At 40.6% G+C, this 19,835-nt stretch overlaps 1 protein-coding gene across 2 annotated transcripts in view; it reads left to right on the top strand.

The window, feature by feature from the left end:
- The window catches only part of LOC150078631 (type I phosphatidylinositol 4,5-bisphosphate 4-phosphatase-A-like), a 62,067-nt gene extending 42,685 nt beyond the window's left edge, over window positions 1–19,382 (top strand). For both annotated transcript variants that reach the window (XM_090382820.1, XM_090382821.1), the window contains exons 5-8: window positions 1,377–1,426; window positions 3,092–3,182; window positions 12,600–12,654; window positions 19,127–19,382. In XM_090382820.1, coding sequence (XP_090238946.1) covers window positions 1,377–1,426; window positions 3,092–3,182; window positions 12,600–12,654; window positions 19,127–19,212 — 282 coding nt within the window. In that variant the 3' untranslated portion in view covers window positions 19,213–19,382. The remainder of the gene's footprint in view (window positions 1–1,376; window positions 1,427–3,091; window positions 3,183–12,599; window positions 12,655–19,126) is intronic.
- Window positions 19,383–19,835: the final 453 nt, after the last annotated feature.

Genomic DNA, 19,835 nt, shown 5'->3' with positions numbered 1-19,835 from the left:
AACTAAATTCTCAACATACGTACACCAAGCTTCTGGTGGTCGTGCAATTAACTCTTCCAAATGTTACGCCATCTTGAGCCCTAATTCCTCCACGCGGTGTGAGTAGAGACCAAATCACATTTATGGCATTGTCTTGACTTCATTAAGAGAAACTCTGGTGTATTTGATCATATCTATCCAGTTCAGTTGAAAGCATTTGTGCGCAATATCTTGATTATGGATCTACCATATTAAATCGCTATCCGAGTTAAACTCCAACAGGATACTCAGCATCATAAAGTACACTTCATATTGTTACTGTTACGAATCTCTCTCTGTGAATGCCCAGTCCGAAACCTCTTATGGCAGGAAAGATTGAAAAGGCCATGTAAAGAAACTGGAATTTCTGTGTATCCAGATTTTCAAAGCTTTCATCGAGGGTCCTTCAGTGATGTGGATTAAATTAAGGACGAGATCCACTTACAGTTACGTTGAGGAGGTAGGGGAGTGTATGGACAGACCATTGTATAAGCTTCCACGCACAACTGTTGTGCTGAGGACTTGCATGAGCAAATCTACTATCCCCACGAGGTAGTAGCATGGCTCGATCGGTATTTGCATAACACGCTAATTGCCTGTTTACAAGCATCTATTAACGACCAGCTGTAGTTCCTATTGCGTGATGAATTTAGTCCGACCATTTCGACGCAAGACTGTCAACACAGCCTTAAATGAAATTAGCCCGTTTTTAGGTTTTATTTATTTATTACTATTCCCCCCTCCCCATTTTTAAATTTTGGTTAGTGCTGTGAATTACCCCGAAACAAATTGATTGGCACTGGCAGGAATTCAGTTTTCAGGTAGTTGAGCAACCAGTGGAGCCCATTGGAAAAAGAACTTTACCAGAAAAGTAATTTTCCGCGTTCACAATGACTGCACGATCTATAAGCTTTTATAAAATAAAATAAATTAGAGTTGCGTTGTATTAATAATAAAAATGAAATAAAATAAGTAAAATGAACAGCACAATTACACCTGATAAAATAAGATACTTGTCTGTACAATAAAAATATAAAATAAAACGTAGACAAAATTAGAGTTGTGTTTTTCCATAACTCTAATTTATGAGCATTCCCAACCCCAGAGGCCTATTTGAGAAAAATGAGTAATTTTCGATTCTTGACAAAAATATTTTTCCAACAAAAAAAAAAAAAAAAAGACAAAGTGAGTGGGCGAGTTTTCAAAAGATGAAATGTAGCGGTTCTTTTTGTCTTTTAAATTGACGCATCCGTATAATTATTGCGCAATTATTTTATTTTATTTTATTTTAATTTTTTTGTTTGTGTACTTGTAATAGCGATTAGGTTGAACGAGGTACGTTTTTTTTCTATTTCTAGTTTAGCACAGCCAACAGAACAGTCGCCCGCTGCCCACACTGTAAAAGAAGGTAAGTTGAACAAAAAAAAAAAAAAACTGAAGTGTTTTTAATGTTCCTCACTTTCTTTTTGTTTCCGTTAAAAAGCTTTTTTTCTTTTCTTTTTTCTTTTTTTTTTGGAACTAATAGCATTTTAAACCGAATAACATCTCCAAGAAGGTGAATTCGTTTTTCATTAAAAACTCGAAAGGCACTGTATCAGGTTTCGGAGATATTTGTCCCAATGATGGCCCTCGTGGATAGCACAATGGTAGAATCGCCGTTCACCACACACCGGGTGGAAAAGACTCGAGTTCGAGTCGTCGATGACGTGAGGAATTATGGGTCTTTTTCACAACGTGGCCAACGTAGTCGGCCTGAGGCGAGGGTAGCATGATTTTTCCTTCCGGGAACTCGGTTTTTCGTCAGAAAAGAGAATCAACGTAATAATAATAAATAAATTATTATTAACGTCATAATACAAGCAATTTACAGACAGTACGCGGAGCAATATAGCCTTAGTCGCTGATGCTCCTAAAACTTGCTACTACCACACTCTCCATCATGGTTGCGTCAATTAGTGACCACTGTTTTTGATGAAACATTGAGGTGGTACAAGATGCTTCTTCACAAAGTCTCAAAAGAAATTCGCGTTGTCGCTGTGCGTGAAACGGCTTATTCTTATACACACAGTTTGGTGTAACTATGAAAATCACAGTAGGAGTAGGATCTTTATTCGAGTGATTATTATCGAAGGATGGGGTGTGCACAAATGGAGCTTGGATGGCTACAGGACTGCCAACACCTTAAAAGATATCAGACGAAGCCGATTTTCACGTTTGAGAGTTTCTCAAGAGACAACAGCATCAGAGATTCCCAGAAAATTATAAGATTCAGACGGTTTTTTTTTTTTTAAATTGACAGGGTGGTCTAAAGGTTGTCGGTAATACTAATGCCATTAAATCTTATGTCGACAGGATGCTTTTTCCACACTGTGGCCGAGCTAGTCGGTCTTTGGTCAGGGTTGCAATATTCTTTATCTGGTTATCGGTAATGATTTTATCATGTATTAAGAATCGTCAGGTAAAGGACCCGCCAGTTGGCAGCGATCATAGCTCGTGATTTAATCCTCTATTGGAAATGTTTTGAGGGAGAGGGACCGCTGAATATTGTTTTTAAATATAAAAGTTTCCCTCGCCGATCGCAACGGTTTTCGTCAACAGTTCGCAAGATGCAAACCGTTGCGATCAGCAAAAACTTAAAGAAACGGGAAAAGGAAGGTTTCGTGCCAGTTCGAAAATATAGAAAATTCAATTTTTGAACGATAGGAGGAGGGAAAATTAGTAATGTAAAACGCTTCGACCAAAACAACCGACACATCAAAAAAATCTCCAAAACAAGAACCGTAAATTTTTCTTTATATCAACACGTTTTCACGAATTTAAAAATAGTGTAGGATAAAAAAAATTTTAAATTTGTGCGATTATATATTGAGTTTATATGTTGCTGCTGGGTCCAATGACCCTACGAGGAAATTTTCGGTGTCCTAATGGTCCTGTCACCCTTTGTAAATGTCGCATCTTCGTAACTTTTAATCTTACCACTAAATGCAATCAGAATGTCTGTTAATTTTGTTTAATGACTTTTTTCCTCATTCACCCGTTTGTTATTGTAACCCCCGTGCTGTTCTTCTTTCAGGTCAGCTGTGGGAAGAGAATTCGCCCGTCGCCGTGGTATCCTGTGTTTACTGTTTGCTGTCATATTTCTGGTTGCGTCTATCATAACAACGGTAAGCCACTTGTGTCACACTCTTTCACCCCGTGTTTTGGCGCTTTCCGTAAACTACACTATTTCGATATTGGGGGACACTTTTTGGGAGTGATTCACATCAGAATGAAGAAAGCTCTCCAAACACATACAACGCTTCACCCTCGCACTCATAACCCAATTCGAAACAGAGAAAATAAGTGCACCAGCAGCAAATGGAACTTTCAGCGACGTTTTCAGCCAGTGACCTTTGTGTGGGTTCTCTCAGTAGCGTTGTGTAATGAACACGTCAGCCCTTAATATGAGTCGAATTAAATTTGCCGTTATATTGAACATTGAAATTTTTGAGCGGTTTTAATTCATTGCATTTCGATTAAGGAACTTCAACTCCACCAGAGAAAATCCCTCCACAGCCGATGTGGCCGCGGACAAGAGGACTAAAAGATTCAATTACGGTGGATGATACGAAAATCTAAATTAAACACCACGTTGACGGAGTGTAATTATTGCGATTATTAAAATCAGCTGTTCATGTTAGTCAAAGACACCTCTTGACCACCTGAAGGCGAGAAGGGGTTACACTTTTACAATTGACATAAATTGATCCTGGCATTACTTATTCAACGCGGAAAAGTGTTTGGATGGTCGTAGAGGGATCACAAGTAGTTACAGCTGAAAAACTACTGTTTGAGAGAGGGTCTGTGAATGATCTGCTTTACTGACAGGGATTCTGTAATTGGAAACAAGCACAAGTCTGTCACTGCCATGGTTGAAAGGCATGAGTGCGATTTTGAAGTCTTGGACCAATTTGGAATCAAATGCGTTGCAATGCGTTGATTCCAGCTGCAAAGAAAGTTTTCTTTTGGGCCTCCACAATTCATCCACTACAGCAATAACGTCACTGTCAGTAGAAAAATGGATGCCAGCTAGGTAGGTATTTCTTCAAATTAGGAAATAGGTGAAAGTTCGATTTCGATGGTGTTAGATCTGCTAAATATGGGAGATGGGCCAAGATTTTAAAACCGCATTCATGCCATTCAACTATGGCAGTGAGAGAGACTTGTGAGCAGGCGTGTTGTCCTGATGGAGCAAGATTCTTTTGCTGAGATTTCCCCTCGACGTTCTCGATGTTTATCTTTGATGTTTTCACGAAAAAAGCCTCATTCTGCCTAATATGCCCGTGTGCCTTTCTGAAGGAAATCCACTAGCAACACTCCATTGGCACCCCGAAAACCGATGCCATCGCCTTGCCAGCAAAAAGAATTGACCTAGCTTTCTTTGGAGGGAGAGGGAGAAGAGAATTTCCCCTATTTTTGACTGAAAGTGATGGACCGACGTGTCATCCATGGTCACAAACCTTGCGAGGAAATTTACAGGATCTGCTCGAAAAAGATGTAAATATTCACTTAAACTGACAACTTTTGCATATTTTTGATCTGCTCTCAACCACTTTGGGGCCCATCGTGCTGACATCTTTTTCATAGCGAGAACCGTTATTATGTGATACTGTACACACTTTCAGACGAGATGCCCAAGATCTAGATGCCCATGTGCTCTCACTCCCTCGTTAAAATACTGCTGCTTATTTCTTAACCGTGTATTAGAAAAGGGCATCCATCCCCAGTGTTACTGTATCCTCATCAGTTGTCTTTTATGTTAGTCCCTCCCTCCCAAATATTGGATGACTCCACGTTGGGTGACTAATTTTTTCCATCTTTCCCCAGTCATACAATTTTTTTGACTTCGGGACCTGTAATAAGAAACAGACGTTACTGAAACTACATGAAACTTGATGGATTGCTATACACAAGTACAGAAATTTAACATTGTATTACTATTTCATACTCAGGCCACGGACTTTTCAAACCCCTCCCCCTTATGTATGCCGCATAAATGTTTACCACATCTAATTCCACATAAGATTAAAAATTAATTTTTTACTTTAAAATATACGGATATTAATTTTATTAATAAATACAAATAATAATTAGTTTTTTTATTATTTTAAATATTATTCATTTAACTATTAATGCTTATTATAATTGTGTAGCATCTATTTTGAAATTATTAAGAGGCACTCGCCTGCCTTGGGTTATGTGTGAAGAAATTTTTATGCTTCTGGTTCTGTTAAGTAGTAGTAGAGGTAGTGGCATGGGATGCAAGAAAGCAAGTGTATGACTTCAGCCAAAAAAATTCACAGAACCATTCCCTCTAAATGTTTGTCCAGTTCCGCCTTAAATTTATTTAATGTATCAACTTCCACAACGACAGATGGAAGTTTGTTCCAGCAATTAACCACCCGCTGGCTAAAGGCAAATTTCTGCACATCTATTCTACATCTGTCTTTTCTTAATTTCAATTTATGCCTCCTTAGGTTCGTAATCTGAACAAGTGGAAGGATCCCATCAGAATTCAGCGTGCTCAACCCATTCAAGGCCTTATATACCTCAATCAGATCATCTCGCAGGTGCCCAGTCTCCGGCCGCTGCAATTTTCAGAACATAAGCTTTTCTTGGTAAGAGGATCCCGTCGTTTGCCTCACCAATCTTGTTGCCCTTCTCTGTACACACTCAAGCAAATCTACATCCTTCCTAAAATGATGCCTCCAGACCTGTACGCAGTACTCAAGGCGTGGCCTGACCATTGCCTTATACAAAGTGATAATCATCTCCTTATCCCTGCTAGCAAAATTCCTATATATCATTGACAAAACCCCATGACCTGCTCCTGCAGACTGTCTGCATTGCTCAGAAAATTCATATCTGACTGCACAATTACTCTTTTTCAGGTCTTTTTCATTTTCTACCACCTTAAGTGTAGTACCACACAGTTGGTACGTTCCTCTGGGGTTACTTCTACCCATGTGCAGTACTTTGCATTTGGCAATGTTAAACTTCAGTTGCCACTTCTCAGCCCATCTACCCAAATTTTCTAGATCCTGTTGCAGTAGCACACTGCCATTACTGTCATTAACAACCCTGCTGACCTTTCTTTCATCTACAAGCTTCGACATTGAGCCTGATATTCCTTCATCAATATCTTTGATAAATATACAAAACAACAGTGGACCCAACACCGAATCCTGTGGGACTCCACTAATAACATTAGTCCACGAAGATCAGCACCCATTGATTACCACCCTCTGTCTTCTCCCACTCAGCCATCCTTTTATCCATTCTAGCAATTTCCCTTAATGCCATAGTGCTCCAATTTGTACAGCAGTCTTCCATGTGCAAACAGTATAAAAAGCTTTCCTGAAATCCAAGTACATGATATCAAAATTATTTTTGGCATTCAGTCCCTTTCAGACCACATAATAGTAAGCAATCAAATTGGTCAGACAAGACTTCCCCTTAAACCCAATGCTGTGTCTGAATTATTGCTGCAGTGTTGTCTAGATGATCCTGCAATGCATCTTTAACTAGTGATTCCATAATTTTACCCTGAACAGAAGTTAAACTAACTGGTCTGTAATTACTCGTATAACCCTTCGATCCCCCTTTGTGAACTGGGGATACATTTGCACATCTCCAGTCCGTGGAGCCCTCCCTGAATCCAAGGATGCTCTCATAATTATGGCAACGGGTTTGCTTACTTCCTTTGCCGCCTCTCTTAATATAACTGGATAGATCCCATCCACCCCAGGTGCTTTTCTTATGTTTAACTTCAACAATTTCTCCTCCACTTTGTTCTCAGTTATTACAAAATCATTAAGCAATTTGATAAACTTCTGGCATTTTCCATCAATAATAACTCCTAATGTGTGAATGTATATGCAAAATACTTTTTGTTTGTTTGCTATCTGAGCAGGATCATCACCAGTCGAACCATCGATGTCAAGTGGACCAATCAGATTCATCCCCTTCCTTTTAGAGTTTATATAAGTAATGAAATCCTTGCTATTTTTCTTAGCCTCCTTTGCCAAAGATTTCTCGTAATCTGCTTTCGCCTGCCTAACGGACTGGAGATGTGCAAATGTATCCCCAATTCACAAAGGGGAATCGAAGGGTGACACGAGTAATTACGTACTAGTTAGTTTAACTTCTGTTCCGGGTAAAATAATGGAGTCACTGTTAAAGATGCATTGCAGGATCATCTAGACAAGACTGCAGCAATAATTCAGACACAGCATGGGTTTGTTAAGGGAAAGTCTTGTCTGACGAATTTGATAGGATATTATGATGTGGTTACAAAGGAACTGGATGCTGCAAAAAATAATTTTGATATCATATAATTGGATTTCAGGAAAGCTTTTGACACTGTTGCGCATGGAAGACTATTGTACAAATTGGAGCAGAATGGTATTAAGGGTAAGTTGCTACAATGGATAAAAGGATGGTTGAGTGGGAGAAGACAGAGGGTGGTAATCAATGGGCGCTGTTCTTCGTGGAATAATGTTATTGATGGAGTCCCACAGGGTTTGGTGTTGGGTCCACTGTTGTTTTGTATATTTATCAGTGATGTTGATGAAGGTATATCACGTTTAATGTCGAAGTTTGCAGATGATACAAAGGTTGGCAGGGTTGTTAATGACAGTAATGGCAGTGTGCTACTGCAACAGGATCTAGAAAGTTTGGGCAGATGGGCTGAAAAGTGGCAACTGAAGTTTAACCTTGACAAATGCAAAGTACTGCATATGGGGAGAAGTAACCCCAGAGAAACGTACCAACTGTGTGGTACTACACTTAAGATGGTAGAGAATGAAAAAGACGTGGGAGTAATTGTGCAGTCAGATATGAAGTTTTCTGAGCAGTGCAGACAGGCCGCCAGGGCAGGTCATGGGGTTTTGTCAATGATATATAGGAATTTTACTAGCAGGGATAAGGAGGTGATTGTCCCTCTGTATAAGGCGATGGTAAGGCCACGCCTTGAGTACTGCGTACAGGTCTTAAGGCCTCATTTTAGGAAGGATGTAGATTTGCTTGAGCGTGTACAGAGAAGGGCAACAAGATTGGTGAGGCGAATGAAGGGATCCTCTTACCAAGAGAGGCTTAAGTTCTGCAAATTGCAGTGGCTGGAGACTAGGCACCTGCGCGGTGGTCTGATTCAGGTGTATAAGGCCTTGAATGGGTTGAGCACGCTGAATTCTGATGGGATCGTTCCACTTCTTCAGATTACGAACCTAAGGGGGCATAAATTCAAATTCAGAAAGGACAGATGTAGAATAGATGTGCGGAAATTTGCCTTTAGCCGGCGGGTGATTAATTGCTGGAACAAACTTCCATCTATCGTTGTGGAAGTTGATAGGTTGAATAAATTTAAGGAGGAACTGGACAGGCATTTGGAGGGAATGGTGTGATTTTTTTTTTTTTTTTTTTTGGCTGATGCTGCATAAGCTCATACACTTGCTTTCGTGCATCACGTGTGATACTACCTTGTAATCAAGTCACAAAGGAGGTATTACTACCTCCTTTTTGACTTGATTCTTGATTACAGACTACCCTATAGCTGCCGTAGGCTTCTGTGTCGCCTGATAATTTATATGCATCCCTACCATGAGTCTCATTAGTTAATTTGATAACCATTTAGACCTAAACCTTGAACAATATTTCTTAATAGGTATGAAACTTTTAGTAGCTTCCACGATTAATTCCCTGAATGCTTCCCACGTAGAATTTGCTGTTGGTAACATCCTCAGCCCATACATCCAAGTAACTTGGATGTATGCGCTAGAATTGAACCCAGGTGCAGGAAAGGTTCTTTGATTGAGAGAGAAAGAGTTTGAAGCTTGGCTATGTAAAAAGTTGTTGTGATTATTTTTGAAAATGTCTGTTTAAGAAAATGCCTTTCTGCAAAGAACGATGATTGAGAAAGCTGGGAGAATTTCTTCCAAAATTACAGTGGCGAGCAAAACAACTGCATCACCTTAAAAAAGTAACATTTGTAGTGAAACGTATAAGATATTGTTTGATTACAGTCATTTTTTTTGTCGTAAAGCAAAAGTAGTGCGTCAGATAACGCTTTTATTGCATCAGACAGTAATTGCAAGGTATTACATCAGCCATTTCTATAATTACGGCGTTGAAGGGTATACATGCTCATTAGTAGCCTGTTTTGCGGAGGTGCAAGCATGACTCCATATGTTCAGTTGACACCAAGACAAAAAGTGTAGCTTTGCTCTGTCCCAGGAAGGGCTTTCTACGCGTGCTATCGCTGGCAAAATGGGCTTCCACCAGTCAACAGTATCCCGGGTTGGTATTTGGTATGTTGAGGGTCTAGCGGCTCCTGGGATTTCTCCCTTCTCCGCGGGGTTCTCTGTATCGGGTGACAGTACCCTGTCAAGCCAGAGATTTCAAGTGAGTGGATCGTGTATAGTGTAGTCTGTTGTGCCCATTGTTCATCTGGCTAATTGGCCATCGGGCCCTGGCGCCTCCGCAGCCAGGTGGGAAGGAGCAGCAGTGCGTAGCACACGCTTCTTGATTAGACCGGGGTTCGAGCCCGTCACCACCACATACGGAGAATGCGGAAAGGTCAGGGAATGACCACTGCACCGGAGCAATATGGCCTTAGTTGCTAATGCTCCTAAAAACCAAATAACAACAACAACAGCCATCGGGCCCCTGATGGGACCCGACGTTGCCCATACCGCGCCACGTGGAGGCTATCCAGGTGTTACCAGTAAGGAATCAGTACTCTGGCAGGTCCAACCACCTACTTTCCTCAGATTTCAGTGGCTAGGACCTAAAAAAAAAAAACATTGCTTTAATCGCTGTTGGTGCTTTTGTTTATTCATATAGATTTGCCTTAAGAGCGAGAAGGGATCGCACGCTGGATGAGTTTTATTTTTGGCCGAAAAGGGACGGGAAAGCAATTTTGGTGTAGTTACAATTTTGACAAGTGGGGCTGTGCACTGTGAAGATAGACAGATTTGGGTGGGGAGAAGAAAGGCTGGAGGGCAGAAAAGGAAGAAAGGGACCGATAGAGAAGGTGGCCCCCAAATGTTCAGTGGGCGTGCCCATGCCACACCAGAGGGAAAGCGGGTTTTGCAGGGAGAGGAGGGGACAGGGGTGTCCCCCCGCCGGGAAAAGGAGATAAAGCAGGCCCAGAAAGGTGTCGGACCTGGGTCGCCATTTGATTACAGCCTTGCTGCTAGTTGGCAGCAAGGCTGCAATCTAAGTCGTTCACTTTGACTCTCCAGGTAGTGGACTTAAGTCTCGGCAGAGGCCAGGATGCGTCACCTGCACGTGACAGGCCAGCTACATCTAGGTCCCAGTGTTTGGTCGCATCCAGTTAGGACTCAGTTGTCTTTCAGTTGCTGTAGATTGTCGCCACCACTTGTGTTCAAGTCCTGTAGTCACTCAGCTGGTCGTCAATGGCCAGTTGTGTTCTTTGTGTCCATCGGTGGTCCAAAGTCTGAAGTTTGTTTCAGGATGGTGGAAGTGCTCTTTGCCTCGCGAAGAGATTTTGAGCGAAAAGCGTGAAAGCCTTATAGTTTTCTTCTTCCTGCAGCACTATGTTCTCCTGATTTCTAAGGATGGAGCGTAGTTTGGTAAACAGCAGGCCACGGAGGTCTTCATATATATATTACATTCTTAGAGCAGGTGCTCCCAAGTTTCTTCTTGTCCGCATCTACACTGTGCTATGTCCGAGATTCCAAAATCGTATAGCTTCTTCCTGAAGGAGCCATGCCCTGTCAGCAGGTAAGTGGTATGAAGTCCAGGAGAGTACCAGGTCGGGGAAATAGGGTAAACATGTCCAATGTCTGGTATGAAGCTTCTAGTTATGCGGCCTTTAGTGGAGTCATTCCACCGATCCCGGGTTCTGAAATTAAAGCGTGATGTGAAGAGAAGACCTGGATCAGGCCGTAAGAGAGTGATTACGCCTTCCCAAGATCGATATTTGAAACGCCTTCGCAATCGCCCTCCTGAACTAAAACTGGACTTTGAGATGGCCTCTAGCGTTGAACCAAGTGCACGAACTATCCAAAGACGGCTTTCGGAATGTGGTATGTATGCTCATCGGCCCAAGAAAGAAGCCTTTGTTTACCCAACAAATGAGGAATCGCTTGGGTTAAAAAGCATGTTTCAAGGACAAAAGAGCAATGGGACACCGCCATCTTTTCTGACGAATCGAAATTCAACCTGCATGGCTCGAATGGAAAGCGACATGTCAGAAGAGGAAAATCAGAGGCATACCATCGTGACTGCATAACACCGACTGTAAAGTTTCCCACCCCCCGGGTAAGATGGTCTGAGGATGCATAACAAGCAAAGGGAGTGGGGCGAATTAAGTTTATTAACGGAACGGTGAATGCAGAAACCACCTACACTGCTATCTTGGAGGAGTGCCTGAAACCCGTTATTAGGTATCACCAGACGTCCAAAACTGCATTTTTCAACAGGACTCAGAACCTTGCTACACAGCAAAATTTATAAGGTTTATGCTATTTCGATTTAATTATGAGTTTGTCTTCTTGTCTCACATGGCTTAAAACATACTTACACCAATGTCTTCCCTCGTTTTTCTCCCTTAAGGTGCAGCATACCTCAGAAAAGAAAATGGCATTACAGTGTTGGACTGGCCCGACAACAACAAAGATTTGAACTCTATTGAAAATTGCTGGTACATAATGTCGTCTAAAATTGCTCAGAAGAAGCCAACAAGTAAGATTCAGCTGCATTGTGAGGGTGTGGTACCACAAAATTGGGCAACCAGAAGTTGATTAACTCTCTTCCAGATCGTTGCAAGGCTCTAATTGCAGCTCGAGGAGATACAACAAAATATTGAGGACTTATTTTGCTGATTTGCAGTACATAATGCTATTACATTAACTTTTCGTTTCAGTTTGTACACGTAAATGCAATAAAATGTATGTTTGGTTGTCACGATTACCATTTGCATGATTTCTCATATTTCCATTAATTACGCATTTTACCCTTTGGGAAAGATATTTATGGCAATTAATTATATTAGGTGGAGTCTTTATTGGATTTCATTCACAAAGATATATATCCCATGTAACAAATGCATTTCTGCAACCTACAATGCAGCGCAAAACATTATTTGCAAAATTCACAAGTGGAGAGGTGTGGGGGTTGTCATGTGTCAAGTGGTTTGCGTAATTAAGGTTTTCATAAGCATCTTCATGGTCCTGGAGTTCATTATAAATATTATTGAGAAGCCGTAATACAGAGCACGTAATGCATGTTAGTATTAAAAATATGGGAATTATTTAGAGGACTGGCACATTCCTCAAACAAAATCGACCTTTTCGGCTTATAGGAAGGATTTAGTCACGATTCTGTGTCTATAATGTGCTGAAGACTAATGCCGAGGTATTGATGTCTCCTCTCCTCGATGCAGTGTTGCTGTCAGATTATGAGTTCTCTTCTGCGATTATGCAAAACAGTAGTGATGTGTTTACTGTAATACAAATAATGTTACTATTCGTTGAATTTTTCTGCTGCTAAACTAATATGCTGCTCTCATTTCTTTATAGGCCCAGACTTATGAGCAGGCTATGATGTTGCAAGCCATGTACGCCGCCTATGTCGGTAAGTAAGCATGCGTGTTGTTATTTTACAAGTATTTTTATTGCAGAGAATAAATATATTATTGTTAAACAGATTCTCTTTCTTCCTCAATCCCCACCCTTCCCTGAAGATGTTTTTACAGTTGTTCTTTATAGGGCTGCGTGTTGACCACCATATCAGGTCGCTGATATGGCAATCAACATACAGCCATCTAAAATCCTGTGAGAGGTTAGACCTCTTGTAGGATTATCTGTGCTCTTTTCTTGGCATATACGATTATGTTCGCATCAAAGGCTTTCTTGTGGAGGCATCTGTAAGGGTACGAATCTGCCTGCATGGTGAAGAGCCGATTGCAATTTTTAAAAAACCAAGTAGTTCCGTGAAGGTTGGTTTAAAAGCAGTAGTTGTTATAGTTTTCCCTTTTTCAAGCCGAATAGTGGCAGGAAGATGAGTCTTTTGACCGGCGATTGTTAATTTTACTTCCAGATGCCGCCTTTTAATCCACTGGAGTAGAGTGACGCAAAGAAAAAGCATGCCGAGGTGATAGTTGAACCTTTAGCGTTACAACGTGTCTTACTCTCGGGTCAGAATGTGTTGAAATGGTTGGAGTCATTAGCAAGTGGCTTGTGATTTCTTCGGCGAGTGTCTTAATATTTTTCCAGTTTTCTGACCGGAGAAGCCGATAGTAGCGCGACTGAAACTCTCTGGGTGTTACTTGGATGCGCGTGCAACCAAGCAACACCCAATCGTTTTCCTCCGCATGGCTCGACAAGTCATGCAGAGAAAAACTTCACATTGGGACAGAAATGCCGTGCATTCTGAGTCTGCCGACATATTCAACTTTCTTGCAATAAAATTCGGACTTTGCTATCGCTCCTTTCACCCCAACGAGAATTTTGGAATGAGAAATTGGATCCGATGCACAAATTAATGAAAGACGAAGTTTCATCTCCTTCAATGACGTGTCAAATTCATGAGCTTCTCTTTCGAGTGGTATGTCGCATTGATACTTGCATTACAGAGGTTCACGCTGCGGAAGGCAACTCAGATATATGTCCCTTGAGAATTTGGAGTGGGACGTGTGTTTCCCGGTCACATAATATCCCTACGAACGACGGAGAGGTGCTGCTTGGAAAAAGGGTAATGCAGTTCACCACTTTTGCGAATTTTGCTATCGGGAAGAAATAAGTAACTGGAAATAATCCAGGAGCGCGGAATATGCGCAGCACGGTAGCTGCACTGCAGTTTAGAAAGAGGGATCGAGAGAATGCAGAATAATCGATGCAGAACTGGGAAATTGCTAATGAATCGGGTCGATGGGTGTCGGCATGCTTCACAAATCGAGAGGCATTAATCACGTGACTGCTGCCTTAATTGCGGTAACTTTTTGCCTAACGTAGAAGGCACCGCAATCAGCTCCTCACGGTACTGCGTTCGAAAAATGATCGATTTAGGATAATTCTGGTTTTCGACTTTGTTATATTATTCTGTTATCATTATTATTGATCCTCCGCCTTCCCCTTTTTTCCCACCTCTGTCGTGCTTTGCGCACGATCTGCCGAGATAAGAGCAGACCAAACAGAAAGGGAAAAATTACAAAGATTGTGTAGTAAAATTGGTGAGACCACACCAAATACGAAATCAAAGTAGTCTATGAAATCGTAACCCCTTCAGGGAAGCATCAGCACCTCTTTGTAAAGGGTAGGTTCGATTCCCGTTGATGACTAGAGAATTTCCAAAGGCCTCTTCAGTCGAGGCTGTAATTAATTGATTTCAAGCTGAGAAAGTAGAGCTTTTGAACTCGCAGAACATGCAAATGGGCCCGCGAACACACTCATCTGAATTGTACGCTGCTTTTGAAAGGCTTTGGAAGAATTGGATTTTATTGGTGTATTGTAATCAGGACAATCGTCCCTCTTCAGGACCCAAAATTTTGTTTAGAGAGCTACGTGGTTGAGCTACAATGAACGCTGAATAAAAGGGTAAAGTATTTATTATTATAAGAGCTCTTTATTGTATACATAATCTGCTAATAACAAGCAGTTTTTTACGCAGTTTTTTTTTTTATAAATATCAAAAATTTCTTTACTGTTACAGTGCAAGCATTGTGTCTTCGTATGAAAGGCTCTCTACCAGGAATTTCATCAAATTGGAAGCGACCAGAAACCCCCCAGTAGAAGCGGGTTTAAGTCTACCTTTTCAGCATTGTCTAATCCTGTTAGAGAATAAGATAAGCTGGATATCGCAGGATGGACTGTGACCCCCCCCCCAAAGAAATTGGCATATCCAGGATCATACTTCTACTCTTTCTAAAGTAATGGAGAAATCCATTAACGCCAACTCCGAAACTAGCTATAAACCTTCCATCTGATCATCGATCGCCAATATGGATTCCGTTAGTGCCCATCCGCTGGTGATAATACTGGCTTATTTTAGCCATCTATGGACAAATCCAATGGAGAAGTTTAGTGAAACTCATGCAGTTTTTCCTGACATTGAGTTCTTTTGATCGTGTTTGGCATAAAGGGGGTCTTCTTAAGAAAGGTCAACCATCACCCGCAGTGAGCGGGTTATGGTTGACCTCTCTGTTTTCTAACTTCTCCACTAAAGTAGTGTTCTTTCTCCCATTCTTTTCCTTTTGTATACTAACGATGTTCCAGTGACGGGAACTCTTATCTATAGTTTTGCTGATGATAGCACATTGCTTTCCACCTTCCATTTTGAGAAACTTTGCTCTGCACACAGCTTTAACTTCTCGAATATTCTCTACCAATTCCTTAAATGCTGATCTCCAAGTAATTCTTCAGTCGGTAAAGACAACTTAACCAATTTTAATCTTTCTAAAACTCAATCCTTATATCTCGCAAAAATGGATTCTTCTGCTCCTGTGCTTATCGTCGACGTCACTCAGATTTCTAGACAAGATCACATATCTCTATTAGTGATAGAGATATGTGGTCTCTATCCCTAATACAGATATGTGACTTCTAATCTCTCTTTCTTGGCATAAGCACATCAGAAATGTTGCTTCCTCTGCATCTAACGAACTGGGTTTCTCTTTCGCTCTTGGCGTTACTTTCTTCTTAACAGCTATTCTCTGTAGAAATCTCAAATCCACCCCAAAATGGAATATTGATCCCACATCTTCGTTCGTGTTCTGAAACCTCTCAGGCTTATAGGCTCCATTCAAAAGAGGGCAGTTAGGTTAATTAATGTCCCATCTCTTACAAAGTCAGTCCACTGCCTTTTCAGAGGCGTTCTGTTTCTACTGTGTGCCTTTTTCTGTAGATTCCTCCATGGATAATTTCTTCTGAATTGACTTCCATAATCTCCCTGTCTTCCACACCATTAAGAAGATGTGTCGCAACAAGTCATCGTTTTACTCTTCAACTTGAAACTCACAGAACCAAAACTTGTCTTTTTCCTCATTTATTTCTTCAACTTCCGTTTTTCTGGAATAACCTCTCTTCATATGTATTTCTGAAAATTACAATCTACAGGAATTCAATTCTAATGTCAACAAGTATCTTCTTTCATCCTCTCAGCCGTTAACCCATGCACGATACTATAGTACTCTGTAGCTTCTATACCTTTTATGTTTGGGGTTTTCATATATATAAAAAAAAAAAAAAAAATCTGTCAATACTTTTGACCCTGAGGATAAATGGGCCTGTTGTACTGGAATCTATAGGATAACAAATAATTAGGCGTATAACCAGTAAAATAAAATATCTTTAATCACAAATAGATAATTGTATCTATTTGTGAAAGATATTTTATTTTACTGGTTATACGTCTAATTATTTGTTAACTTTTGACCCTTGTAGTGACATCTCCAGTTCATCTGGGGCCTTAGCATGTAGTCAAATTTGTCATACACTTAGGCAGCACAATCGGGGACTGCATCCATGTTGATATTGATTTTATCAGCTTCGAAGGATAGGTCTTTTTGTTAACAGATTCCTCAGTCAGCGAGGGCATGTCCTGGAGGAAAGGGGCAGTAAGGAGGATAATACTCTTCTTGCCTGGATTGGTACCCCTGGAAAGGGCCCCACATACCACCCCTTTTTGGGATGTTGGACTTTTCATTCTGGGGTCCAGATGCATTGCACTACCCATAAGAACCTGCTCTGCCATCGGTGGTTTTAAAAACTTACCTGAAAAACCATGAGACTTCATTAAACAAAGGAACAGAGGCACTATCCTGACCGAGTAAAAATCCGATCCCAGAATCAAGGGAAGTGTGTCCAATTCTATTCATACAGGAGAACTTTGCTGTGGTTGACGAAGACAGCTCTCTTCATCGCATAATGCGAATGATCGGTTATATGACCCAAAATATGTCAGGCAACATACTCGAAAATAAACATTTCAATGTGGTTTTTTAGAAAAGAAAAGCACTTGCAATTGGTCAAAAGTAAATTTCTGATCCGCTTTCTTAGCTGCTAGCACCACGATAAGCATTCATACTGTTAGATGCTCATCCTATTACAGAGATTAGCGAACAGCTAATAAAGCGAGGAGCAGCGTGAAATCTGAAGGTTATCTTATCCATGCTCATTGCAGCTTTATTTGGACAGCGAATTAATTCTTAAAATCAGTTGTTCAGGTATTTCCATGTTGGCAATTGTTGAAAAATTCTGAACCTCGTGCGACCTACCATATTTCCCCATATTGTATTGCGATTTCAACGGTCCTCCTATTAAGCTCGTACAACGCGCTGCACCCTTTGCTTACCACGAGCATCCACCTTGCGTAATCTTTTAAAGTTATGTCGGAGGGAGGTGGTTTCGCCGTTCTACACCATCTTTTGTACACTTTAACCGCAAGTGTACAAAAATGGTGACCTGTGATCAACGACAAGATGTTGTTCACAGGGGTTAAATACTAACTCAGCCACGTTGTGAAAAAGGCCCATAAAAATTCCTGCCCACATCGACGGAACTCGAGTCTTTTCCACCTGGTGTTGGGAGGACGCCGATCCTACCAACTGTACTACCCACGAGGGTCTGCGATCTATGCAACATAGTCCATTATGGACGCGGTAGTCATGATTCAGTGATCACTGAATGTATGTCATATTATATAATACATATAATGTTGGAACTTCCTGTAGAAAGATTAATTTCCCCTCTCTTGCTGTTCTGTTTCATTTCTGTATTGCTCTCAGATGGATCAGAATGTTTATCACATATTAACGACTTTTTTGAACTTTCTTAAACATCTATTATATAGCTTCTTCACTAAAGCATGAAATTTATATGCAAAATTTACTTACGTACTTGATCTCTAGTACTCTCATTAAAGAAATACCGTAGCTAGATGAAAAAAAAGCCTGTTTTATTCAATTTCTCCTATCACCAGCTCGCACACCAAATATTTCAGAAAGATATGAGAGGTTAATTTTCTCCATATGTACAAGTTTCACGAGTATTTGAAGTGTCCAGAATAATTGCTTTCCTTTAATGCACATTCTCCAAAGTTAATCAGGCCGTACAGGAATAAGCCTGTATTTGTCAGGCTATTTGGATAAACCTGCAAAATTTCGCTTTCTCCTTATGGAGATAAAACCCAGTGGCTCACTCCGTCGATAAAGATGCCCTATATTAAGCAACCATCGCCACCTGCCTGGATAGTGGATCATGCACAATGAATCCATGTACTCGTTGCTTGCACCTGGTATTTTATCAGCTCGCGAAATAGAAAATATCAAGGAGAGTAGTGTCCTGGAACTAGTATTGCCCGCATGTTGATGCTGGGCAGCGTGGTATCTAAACTACTGAGCCACTCTTATATGAAATTTTTGTACTGTGCACTTGTAAGTTAACATATTTGTTAATGTAATAATACTAAATAGTGCTTAATTTTTGTTATTTATCATAAGCGTTGTATTGGTATACGTGCCTGTCCACCAGAACTCATGATTTTGATCGGCATTTCTTAACTTATGGGCCGTTCGTTGTCAAAGATCAGTAAACGGATTAGATTTTTAAAAATATAATACTAGAAGTTAAATGAAATAAAAGACACTGTTGCACCACGTGAGAATTAGTTTTAAGATTTCAGCCTGTATTAAGTGTAGACAGATTGACGTGATACCACGTCAATCTGTACCTAATACAAGCTGACAACGTTTCGAGGTTCTGCTGAACCCCGGTATTCAAGTCTCTAAAAAAAAAATCTAGTGTCAGCTGGCACTAGACCGACTATTCAGTTCCATTTCCTGCAGCTTATATCTGTTTACAGGTATAAGCTGCAGGAAATGCCTGAAAAAACGAGTTTCAGAAGAATTTCGCAATTTGGCTAACCTGTAGATTGACCGTTCGTTTATAATGCTGGAATGGGTGGCATCAAAAAATTACAACAGGAAGAAGACTCGTAGCTATAGAAAGATTAATTTCCCCTCTCTTGCTGTTCTGTTTCATTTCTGTATTGCTCTCAGATGGATCAGAATGTTTATCACATATTAACGACTTTTTGAACTTCCTTCCAGCGGGCTTCCTCCTGTTTGCAGTGCTGTTGTTGTGTGCCATCTACTACTTCACGCTCAAAGTGAGTTCCGTCGAAAGTGCCTTTTGACGTTTGCAGCAGGCCTACGACCCTATGCACCTTGATTTGTGACGCAGAAATCATGATGTCTTCCAAATAGCGGCAGATGAGCCATTCTTCCTAGGATACGTGCCTGTATTACATCCCGAGGACTGTACCAGTTTTGTACAAACGCTCCCCTGAAGGAGCCTTTTTCCACCTTTTTGTAGTTGTGTTTTAATGTTTGAGTTTAGCAATCCTAACTGAAATAAAACGCTAAAAATTTTCTCTATTTCGTGTCTGCATTTCGTCGTATTCTGTTGCCATTTAAGAATTTTAATTTCGATCCTGACCACCTCGAGCCGGGTTGTCAGACTCGAGGGTGCCTGGAATGACCGGGGTTCAACCCCTTGACTGATAAATACATTGCTGTTTCTTGTCTTTCTCTACCTTGTGAAATCTGAACTTGTGGTCATCCCGGTGTATAAACAGAATTTATTTATTTTAGTTTTTTTTTTTAATTTAGTAAATAAAATATGAGATCGATTTTGCCATGGTCAGTTCGACGCTTTAAATAACAGTTTTCCAATTCTAGTAAAGTGAACTGAGGTGCTAAAAGATATGCGTGGAATTAGAAAAATATTGATGTAATTATTGTTTATAACCTTATGGAT

This window comes from Mastigoproctus giganteus, chromosome 10, assembly GCF_048544385.1.
Source record: "Mastigoproctus giganteus isolate SK-2022 chromosome 10, ASM4854438v1, whole genome shotgun sequence".
NCBI lineage: Eukaryota > Metazoa > Arthropoda > Arachnida > Uropygi > Thelyphonidae > Mastigoproctus > Mastigoproctus giganteus.
Note: the sequence above shows the minus strand (reverse complement) of the source record. Positions and strands in the feature narration are given on the sequence as shown.